The sequence below is a fragment of the Centruroides sculpturatus genome, unplaced genomic scaffold (assembly GCF_000671375.1).
Source record: "Centruroides sculpturatus isolate CEXI.00-Female unplaced genomic scaffold, Cexi_2.0 scaffold606, whole genome shotgun sequence".
Lineage (NCBI taxonomy): Eukaryota > Metazoa > Arthropoda > Arachnida > Scorpiones > Buthidae > Centruroides > Centruroides sculpturatus.
Window position 1 is genome coordinate 455,743 of NW_019384730.1, and position 11,814 is coordinate 467,556.

Here is an 11,814-nt window from a genome sequence, read left to right on the forward strand (position 1 = left end):
GTTTTGATAAGGGCCTCAATTTGAATGGTGTCTATGATGAAAAATAATTTAAGAGTGTAACTTCCAAATGTATATAATAAAAAGTTTCTTTTCACTTGAGTTTTTTTATTCTAAAACATAAGTTACTTTCTGGATTGTCCTTGTATAAATTAAGACATTTGTGGCACTCAACATCAAAGAGTTATAAATAAGAAGCAAATCATTAACATCAATAGACAAGTAGCTTCTTTTTTATAACATTTAATGTAAAATTTAATACTGATTATAAAGAAATTTATTATCTTAGTCACGGGTTTTTGAATAAATGTTCTTGATAAATAGTTATCTATGACTGAAATATATATATTATATATATTTATTTATTTATATTTATTTTTCAGCATATTCTTTAAGAATGGGACCTCTTCCAAACTTCTTATGGTTGCAAAAATATAAAATTACTGATCAAAATAATTTATCAAATCATTTTTCCAATCTTTCGGATATGGACAATGGCTCTATTAACAACCTTGAAACAAAATCAATAAAATCAGGTATTTATAAAATTTTTATATTTACTTTCTAATTTTTATTATGTGAATTTTTTATAAGAAGGAAACTTCTTATCTTCTAGTCTAAATTACTATTGTCTAATAATTTAAATTTTAGTTTATTTTATTAAGAACTAGCTGCAAGTACCCGCTTTGCTGGGTTTTTATTTGTTCGTACATTTATATGTAATATAGTTTTTCTACTTTTGCTTGCATACAACAATAAACTGTAGAAACAATTGCTGACAATTAAGTATATGATTGTCTACTCTTGCTTTCTTCTTTCATCCAACTGTGCACTTGTTTCTCTTCCTCTACATAATCTTTCTGTGATTCAATGTGTTCTCCTATAATTTTCAAGTTGCTCTTTTGTCTGTTATTTCTGTTTCATTGATAATTTTCTCGTAGCAATGTTAGACGTACTTCTCTTTCTTCTGTGGTTTCATTTCTCCACACCATCTTTTGCCTTTGCGATATGATTCAAGACTGTGAAAATTCTTTCTTACACTTTGGCATTGTTTTTTATATTTTTACTTTTCACACTTCACTATTCACTTTTCACTTTCTTCTGTTATTTGTACACTTTTACTTATGAAAAATCAACTGAAGCATGTGCCTCACACTTTGCCAAAAGCCATCCCCACTATTCACACATAATGGTCCTCGACTATTCCAAAACATTTTTGAACCTTCTGGCCCAGTTCATTCTAGAACATAAATAAAGTATTAAATAAAAATATTGTAGAACATTTTAACTAAAATATTTTTTCATATAATAATTCAATAAAAACTGATAAAATAAAATTATTTGTACATAAAAAGTTAATCAGAATACGATTGGTAAAGAAAAATTTTTTTAAAAAATTCAGATAGTTATTTTTAATCATAAAATATTTAAAATTTCTGGATATGTCCAAAAGCTTTAATAAGCTATAATAAGCTGTACTATAATGTATTATTAATTTAAAAAGAAATGAGAGGGGGTAGGTTGTAGGGATGAAGAATGAGAGTGAGGACAGAGAATGTGTGTGAGAATTCTACGATATTCCAGAAAATTTTAGAACTTTCTTTAAAATTCTGCAACTTTCTAGAAAAAACTGGAACATTCTCATTGAAATGTCAGACATTTTTGAAGTCAACCACTTTCAACCCCCATATCTCCCACACCCTTATAGCTATCAAGACATAACCACCATAGTGCATGATGGGAGACTTGGGGCTACTACCACAAACAAACACCATTCATGTGCGATGTGTAGTTTTGGCTGCAAAGTGAAATATAGGCACAATCACATTCATTTATATATATATATATATAAATGAATGTGAATATATATATATATAATGTAACTGATATAGTGCTGATCTCAACTTGGTTAAAATTTGGTACTGATTTCAATTGTATACAGGAAGTCTTCACTTTGTATTGTTGGTAGGTTTTGGAAACTGTAAAACAGTGAAAGTTTATGTGTAACAGAATAAATTTTATCTGAGACTAATTGATATAAACAGGAATTGAAGTTCTTGCAGCATATTTCTGGTCACTGAACTTCTAAATAACTGCCAAAACATATCTGATATTAAAAATCAAAATAATTGTGAGCTACACACATTGAACAATTATTGAAAACAAGATGATTATTTACCAAATTTTGATGAATCAGAGAGTGACAGTCATAATGGTGATGAGTATATGGAAAGGAAGCTTAATTTTCTAAGCAGTTTTTTACCACATCATTTCTTGTCATGAATTTGTATGATTATCATTCTTTTTGTAATTTTTATTTTACAATAATTTGTATTCATACATTTATTTCCAAGCCACTTGCTTAAATTTAGGGTTGTAAATGACATGCTTATTCTGGTAACTCTGCACAAAGTGGGAACTAACTACATTGCATCCTGACATCCTGTCCAGAAACAGGGTGCCATTTTATTGCATGATGTACTTATATGTGCATATACACTCCTTTATACAAGGCAATTTAGACATGACAATTAATCTAACATGTCCATCTTTGAGATTTGGGAGGAAACAGTAGTATTTAGAGAGAATCCATACAGATATGGGAAGAACATGAAAACTATATATAGACAATGGCTGCTTTTTGTCTGTAAAAATAAATAAGTTAATAGTTTTTAAAAGTATTTGAATCTTTTTTATATTAAAAAATTTCATTGTTAGAGGTAAAATTTCTTATTTAGAAAAATTCAGATATATGATTCACCTAAGAACTTGTATTAAAAAAGCAGTTTACATTTGATTTTAATCTTTAGATTAAAACACACAATTTCTATTAAAAAGAATAATAATTTATCAGCTTTAGCAATTGCACAATAGATAAAATACACTGAAGGCTTATTGAAACGAGCATAAATTGTTAAAAGAATCATAAATAAATAAATAACTTTTTATATTTTAAATAGTTTGGATTTTTTTCTGTTCAACTTTAAATGAAAAATTTACTACAAGAATCAGAGGCTTCACTTTGGGCCCTTCACATTTTTTTGCTTTTTCTTTTTCTTTCTTTTCTTCTTTCTTTCTTTTCCTCTTTCTCAATGCATTCAGGTCCCTGCTGGCTCTAACTTGTGGTTTGGCCAAACCTCTTTGCAACCATTGTAGTTCCACTCCTAACAAGAATGTGCTTGTGTAAAAGTTTTCTATAAATTTTTGTTTACATATTTTGAAAACTTTTTATTAACATATTTGACAAAATGACNATTTTTCAACAATTTTTGTGAACTATATTTTTATTGGTTTATATGTATTGATACATTAAATTCAGAGTTTAAATTTATTACAACTGTTTAATTTTTATTATTTGAATCAATTTATTGAAGTAAAAGACAAATATAGTATTTTAATATCAAATGGAATTTTCTGTTAAAAAATACTGTTTTTTAATTTTAAAAATAACATACATTATTAATATTATAGGTATGGGATTTGAAGATAATTTCTCAGACATGTTTATCACAGATGATGATAGCATTTGTGACACATCAAAAGAAAAAGATACAGATTCTATTGATTCAAGGTAAAATGAGAATTTTACATAAAATAGATGATGAATAAATTACATTTTTAATAATTATAATATGACTATTAAGTTCATTTATTATCATTATTGTAAGAATCAGTCTTTTAGTAGTTTAATAATTTTCTGTATATTTATAACTAATTTATTACCACAAAGTATTTTTTTTTTCTTTCATATTTAATGTTAAATTGTTTTCAAAGATTCACATTTTAGATATTCACCTGTCTTAACTTGGAAAATTATTATTTAATTATACAAATAAAAATAATCATTTGCACTTTTTTCTATAATCAAGATTGCAACTTGTTTTAAATCATCAGTTTATTTTGTTTTATTTATATTTAAATATATTTAAAATTTAAAAAATTAACAAAATAATCATATTAAGTGAAGTAAAAATGTAAGCAAACATTTATAAACATTTTATCTTATAGGCAAATTTGAAATTACTTTATTTGAATGTTCGTAAATAGAATAATGAAGGAATAGTACATTAAAGAAGTAAAAAAGAAATAACAATCATCTATATTTGTAACATTAATTATTAAAAATAGAACCTTCCAATTGTAGAAAAATTTTTATAATATATATGTCAATTATATGAATAAAAATTTTGACAAAAATAAAAACAAATTATTATTTTAATTATGAATTACTCTCTCATTTTTTTATTTTATGCTTAACAATAAATTATTAATTATATGATTATATTTTATTCTATTCTAAATTATTATTTTATCTAGTCAAAATTTTTGTTTGAAATAGTTAAATGACATGTAATTTCAGTTGTCTGTGTAAAAATGCTATTACTAAAAATTAATTTTTCTGTAATTAAATATTACAATATGATTCTATGATTTGTTCAAAATTTAGTGTCAAATTGATGATATAAAAAAGCATTTTAAGTTTTTAATTTAATAATAATTAAAATTGAATTTACCAAAAGTTATTTTAATATTTAACTTAAATTTATTGTTTAAATTTCTTTTAGAACAAATGATCTGTCTTCTCCTGATAATTTTGGAAATTTGCCTCGGCAAAGTATTGCTCTGGGTGCCACACCTTTAGCTGCAAGAGAGAGTGTTATACGTATTCAGATGGCTATGAGAGAAGATGATTATACATATTTGGAAAATTTTAAGTAAGTATTAATTAACTATGAGATTATTAGAGTAATAATTAAAATGGAAAAGTATAGGAAAATGTATATCGGATGCATAACCTGCAGCCCGAGGGCTACATATGGCTCCCTTTCATTGTTTATGCAGTCCACGGAAGGTATAGGCTGAATCACTTCTTTCAAGTGTGTCTATGGATTACTTGCTCTGTTGCAATGTGGGTCCTGTTACCTTAATGCAGTGAAACAAACCCTTCCTATGTTAAGTCTATGGAGAACGTTTTCTACTTTATTGGACAATAAAATTATTACTTACACTCCTTTTAAGCTGAGATTGGCACTTTTAGGCTTCAAAGACTTGGCTTTATCCAATAAAAGTAACTGAGAATCTGACACCTGGGAAAATTGTCACCAAAACCATGAACACTCTATCTCTTTCATAAAAGATGACTTGAAACGTTTAGCCATAACATTTTTTCTGCGAAACTCACTTTGCTATGTACTAGACAAAAAAAAAAAAAATTGTATAAAATTGAACCAATTTTTTTATCTGTTAGCTAGATAAATTTTTCCTCTCCTAAACAAGTTTAAAGTTTCAAGAATAAAACTTTTTCTCTTTCACAAAGTCATTTGCACCCAACTGTTTTATGACTTTCCGAGGTGAGAAATGGAAGCGGTTGAAGTTTGTCTATTTGTAGCTAACACAATTTTTGGTTTAGATATTGAATATTTTAAGTCTAACACATAATATTATAACGATTTTTAGAAGAATCAAATAGAATAAGTGATGTTAGAATGTCATTTTCAATGTTATCAGGAAGTTTCTATTTTGGCAGAAAATTTTCAATTTTATGCTTTGGAAAACTTGCTTTTCGTCTAAATAGCATCAAATAACATAAAACATAGTGAAAATAGTGCTGAAAAACCATGAAAATAACGATTTTTTAGTATTTGTTTATATTCTAGATTCTGATTGGTATAGTCAAAGAGGGTGTGGTACTTCCCGTGAAATTTGAATCAATCTTTTCTGAAAAGACAATAATTTGTCAATCTAATGTCATTCAAACTAGAAAAAACCAATCAGAGTTCAAAAAGGAATGTACAAAACTATAACAACCAATTAGTTACAACAATGTTTCTTCATAGATCAAAAGTAGAGAAAAATTTTTTTGCACTCAAATTTTTAATTACTACATTGGACCAAGAAAATTCATAGTCGGAATAGAGCCATATGAATAAAAGGAAGCTGATTGCACTAAAAAGTTTTGGATTTAATAATTAGTTCAAATCATGTCAAGCCATAAATTTCCTGTGATTGTCAACACTGCCTGCGGCTAAAGTAATTAGCCTTAGACTCCTTGTCAACAAAGAGGGTTGTAAAAATGGTGCAGCCCCCTGGTCAGTAAACTTAATCTTAACCTGGCCCTTCTTCAGAAAAAGTTGTGCATTCCTGGTATATGAAAACTATTAGTTATAAAATGAATTACAGTAAAGTGTCGATTATCCAAAAGTCAATTATCTGAAACGTCAATTATCCAAAAGAATTCCAGTTGGCAAATTTAAATTTTTGCCAGTGCTGTGGTGCTGCAATCTTTGGCTATGTCTTGGGCTACTCAAATATTTTACGTTTTTGATACTAAATTAACTTCTGAAGTATAATTTTTTATTGTTTTTATATTTTTCAATATATTTATTTTGTTTGTACAAAATAAAAGAATAATTTTTAATGATACAATAGTCACAGTTGTTATTTTAAAAAGTTTACGTTAGGCTTAACATCGACAAAAAGTCAACATGAAGCAACACGCAACAGAGAAAAATTTCAACATGGGATAGGTTAATATATTTTTTTGTACATAATTGGTTATCCGAAATATCGATTTTCCGAACAACCCCAGTCTCCAATTGATTCGGATAATCGACGCTCTACTGTATTAAAATTTTGCATATCATTTGGAATTCTGTGAAAATAAATTTAGTTTTAATTTTCTTTTTGTTTTTCAATAGTAATAGAATTTTAGTAAGATAATCACAGACAGAATGGAGTAGAGAAGTATAGTATTTTAATTTGAAGTTATATAATTTCAAAATTTATAACAGATTAAATACCTTTTAATAATAATTTAATTTTTTTATATACTCTTATCCAAATTATTAGTAGCACATTTTAAAAATTAATTTTGAGTTTTTTTCTTGAAAATATTTGTTATATTAATTTGTTGTTAATTTTATTTTTAATTAAAACATTCATAAAAAAATAAGTATTTTTTTACTTTTAATATGATAATTTGTTGAATTGCAGTTAAAATGTTTTATAAAAAAATAAGTATTTTTTTACTTTTAATATGATAATTTGTTGAATTGCAGTTAAAATGTTTTAATTATTAATTCCTGTAAATTTTCATAATTATTTATATAAAAAAGTTTGTTAATCTGGCACTTGGGAGCAGAGCACTGCTGAATTATTAAAAATGCCACATTACTGAACATTTTTTGTATTTTTGCAACATTTGATTAGTTATATGTAATTTGAATGTTGCAGACATTGCTATACATTTTGCAATGATGCATGCTGCTGCTGTACGCTATGCATGCATCAGTCTGAAGATGATACAGTGTATGAATATACTGTATTAAGAGTCATTGAAAAAATCTTAAATCATTACTAAATACATTATTGTACAAAATTAATATTTACAATGATTCATATGCATATACTGTAATATTTACTTTTTAGACGTATACTGTACTTTATACATATAATTCACAAAAGCTGCATATGCTCAGAGTATGAGAAGCCAGTTTTTATGAGTTCTCTTATTGCACTATGGGAAAGAAAATACAGTAGAGCATCGATTATCCGACCCCCGATTAAACATCATATTGGTTAACCGACCATTCTAGTTGGCAAATTTCAAATGTCCGCTAGTGATGTGGTGCTACAATATTTGGTTATGTCTTGGCTACTTTAATATTATTTTTTTTAAATTTTTGCGTGTTTTATCTGGCAACATGGCATGACTATGAAAGGGAGGCCAGTATTTAAACGAGACTTAATTTTCTAATTATGAGTGGTTGTTTGTTTTGTGAGCAATAAAATAATATAAAAATAATTTTAAAATAATTTTTAACAATACAATAGCGACGATTACTATTTTTAAAAAAAATTTGTTAGGCTTAACATCGATGAAAATTCAACGCGAAGTTCGTTAATAGTGATATACTAATATACTAATTACATGGGATATACTAATATACTATACTAATAATGTATTTTTTTTCATTCTTTTCGGTTATTCGACCAACCCGAGTCTCCAATTGAGTCAGATAATCGATGCTCTACTGTACTTCATTCATGCATATTATTGAATATACTATTTGTATTCTACAAAGCAATATTTGTTGTATATGCAATGTTTGGTACATATGTTGTAGATAGATATAGGTACCAAATTACACTTTATAGGAATTTGAGGTCTTAGCTATTCTTCAGACAATGTTGCCAGAACTACTTCATTTGTTGAATTGTCATGATCTCTTTTGCTCCACGTGACAGTGTCCTTACAAAGCTTGTTTTTGAATCCTTTCATACATGTCTGTAATATCTAATTGTTTGTGGCTCTGCACTTTGTTTGCATACTTATTTATAGCATGTTGTAGAGATTCATCACTGTTTCTTTTTACAAATTTTGTGATATGTTTGGTTGCCTTGTGCCAGGATTATTTTTGTGGCTTCATTCACTTCATTTTTTGTTTCTTTAAATATTTGTGAATTCATAATGCTTTCAATGATTTCAGCATTGGTCAAAACTTTTACACAACAGTTCACTTCCATCTACATGTAACCATTTGTCAATTTCATTTTTTGAAAGTTGTGCCATTGGATGCAGCTTGGAGAATCATCTTTCTTCAGATATTCAATTATTGAATTCATGTCATTTGAATATTTGAAGCCAGCTAATAGAGAAAGAACATTTATCAGCAATGTTCATTTTGGTATAAAACTGTTCTGTTTTTTTTTTTTTTTTTTAATGATAGGCCAGTAATTGTTACGACTTCAGAGTATTTTTTTGCATTAAAACATTTGTACAAAGCTACATTTAATTCAGTATTTTTGGATGTCTTAGATGTAGTCATACCTCTACAATTTCAGTAGGTCTTTCTTTTTGGCTATGAGTTACAACTGTTTATTTTTTTTAGTTGAGAGTCCAATGATAAAAATCATTCATAATTTTCTGCTATCTTAGACCTTTTTTCAGTTGTCTGATGATTATAATATTAATCAGTTCTTTGTTTTATTCCACTTTTTTTTTATGATCAAATTACATATTTTGCTTAAATGGTGGCATTACTATTGAATAAAAGCTGATGATTGACATTTTTATGGGAAAAATTATTGATGAAAAATGGATGATGATTTGATTTCTAGAAGGCAATATAATCATTTAATGCATGATAGGCTTTGAGATAATATAATATAATAATAATAATTTTTAACTTACAGGGAAAAATTATATTGCAGGGGTGGGCAAGCAAGAGTTCAGTGGGAGCCGAAATGTAGATTTTACAAAATGCATGGGAGCCACAGTTCTGTACGTTTTTATTCTGTACTGCAGTTCTGTACTGTGATTTTATTATATAATATAAATATAATATAAAACAAATATTGAATTTTTTAATAAATGTATTTTCACAAAATTGTGGAAATAAAATTGTAAAAATAATAATAAAAAGCAGAAATTAACACTTTCAGCAAGAGCCACATGTAACTCAAAAAGAGCCGCATTTGCCCATGGTGGTTATATTGCATAGTTACAAAAAACATCAAGTTTTAGAACTTTATACTCATAACATAATTTGAGTAAAATTTTTAATATACACTTTACCAGAACACTAAAATTTGATAGTATGACCTTAAGCATTGTAATGAAATGCCTTTGTGTGTAAAATGCTTAGTTTTTTATGATTGGGAACTGTTAAAAATGTTAAATTTTGAAGCTTTATAAAGGCTGTAAAGTTACAAGCATGTTTGAATTCTCAGTATATATCAGTTATTTTTTATTTACATTTGCTAGTAGTATAAACATATGCTGTCAAAAAGCTATACCATTAAATTTTTTTTAAATATAAGAACATTTTATTCTCTTATTCAAACTAATATCATTATGACATTCATAAATTTTTTAATATTGCTATACAGATAAAAAAAAAAAACAAAAACAAAATTTTTCCAGATATGCCAAAAAAAAAAAAAATTACAGAATTAGATGAAAAAATAATTGAAAGAATTTTAGATTAAAATTTTTAATTTGTTTTATAAAACAAATAATTTTATGGAGTAATTATTTAGACCTGAAATGTTGGAAATATTTTTAATACAAAACTAATATCATCAATATTTGCTGGATACAATCTTTTATTGTTTGTAACCACCAAAAAGGGGTTTGTAGACAAATAAACAAGTTTGTTATGTCCTTCCAATCTGACATTCACCAGAGGTCAAGAACCACTCAGAAGACAATTTTGATTCAAAGAGCTTTATTTAGGTGCATTTCAGATTGGAGTTTATACTGATCTCTCTTCAGTATAGGTGTACTCTGCGACTGTTTTGATTTTTCTTAGTAACCTTACATTAATCACAGTTACAATCCACAGTTACAGACACAGGATTGTAACTGTGATTGATGTAAGATCACTAAGAAAAATTAAAACCGTTGCAAAGTATACCAACACTGAGGAGGGATTAGTACAAACTTCAGTTAGAAATGCATATAAATAAAGATTTGTGAATTAAAATTATCTTTTGAGTGGTTCTTGACCTCAAGTGAATGCTGGATTGGAAAGACATAACAAATTTGTTTATTTGCCTACAAACCTTTTTTTGCTGGTTACAAAAATAGTAAATATTTTTATTACTGTGACAAATTATATTAATAAATCAATGGATAAAATAAACTTTAGTTGGATAAAATGAAAAAAAAATGTACTTTAATAAATAATGCTATTGAAATTTATGAGTAAAATAAATGAAGAAAAAGTAAACAAATGCAATATTTTGCCAAATAATAGGTTTATAATTTTGTGTTATCTTTGTATTACATATATTAATTCATTAATCAATATATGTTAAATACTGGTATTTAAAGTTAATTATCATTGAAGTGAAAGCTTTTTTTATTAAATTATTTATAAGGAAATTTATTTATAAAAATATTAAAGATGTAAGAGTTAAATAAAAAATATTTATTTTTTTACATAGTTTTAAAGTGTATTATTTTTATCAGAATTTTTATAGGTACATGGAATGTTAATGGTCAAGCACCAACAATTTCAACAACAGATTGGTTAAGTAGTGATGATGAGCCTCCTGATTTTTATGCCGTTGCTTTTCAGGAATTAGATTTAAGTAAAGAAGTATTTATATTTAATGATACACCCAGAGAACAAGAATGGTTAGTTGCAGTTAAAAATGGTCTACATCCAAAGGCACAGTACAAAAAAGTGAGAATCAACATTATTGATAGTAAATTCTTGATTTTGTTTTTACTAATAGTTTTAATCCAGGTTGTATTTTATTTAGAAAATAATAAGACATTTGTATTTATTTTCTTATGGTGAAATAAAGTTAGAATAAATAAATAACAGAACAGTTAAACCTTGAGTTATGAATGCCCCTGTTTATGAACAATTTGGTTTACGAAAAAAATTTTGAACACCATTTTTGCTCCAGTTGCCATACAATGACTTGGTTTCCAAATATGCTACTTGGCAGAGCTAGCAACTGATGTTCAACTTCCTATACTTTCTATGTTAAAGAAAGTCAATGGCCACACCAATCATTGACAGGACTACTGATTCAATAGTGATGCCGAGATTCGCCTCGCATCATTAGATGTCACAACATGAATTATTGATGATGATGTTGATATTCAAATTAGATTTCAATGCACATGTGGATAAGATACTACAGTAGAACCTCGATTATCCGGACTAATTGGGGATGAAGGTAGTCCGGATAAGGAAAAATCCGGATAATCGAAACAAATACTTTAATTTGTCTTTTAATGATAATACAACACGTTTTCTTTTCGATGACATATCGGTAATATTAAAAGTAAATACTGTA

At 26.9% G+C, this 11,814-nt stretch overlaps 1 protein-coding gene across 4 annotated transcripts in view; it reads left to right on the top strand.

Moving 5' to 3' along the window:
• LOC111628197 (inositol polyphosphate 5-phosphatase OCRL-1-like) overlaps window positions 1-11,814 on the top strand; it is a 64,051-nt gene that overhangs the window by 33,058 nt on the left and 19,179 nt on the right. For all 4 annotated transcript variants that reach the window (XM_023371937.1, XM_023371941.1, XM_023371938.1 and 1 more), the window contains 4 exons: window positions 381-533; window positions 3,469-3,568; window positions 4,563-4,712; window positions 10,973-11,189. In XM_023371937.1, the coding sequence (XP_023227705.1) occupies window positions 381-533; window positions 3,469-3,568; window positions 4,563-4,712; window positions 10,973-11,189 (620 nt within the window). The remainder of the gene's footprint in view (window positions 1-380; window positions 534-3,468; window positions 3,569-4,562; window positions 4,713-10,972; window positions 11,190-11,814) is intronic.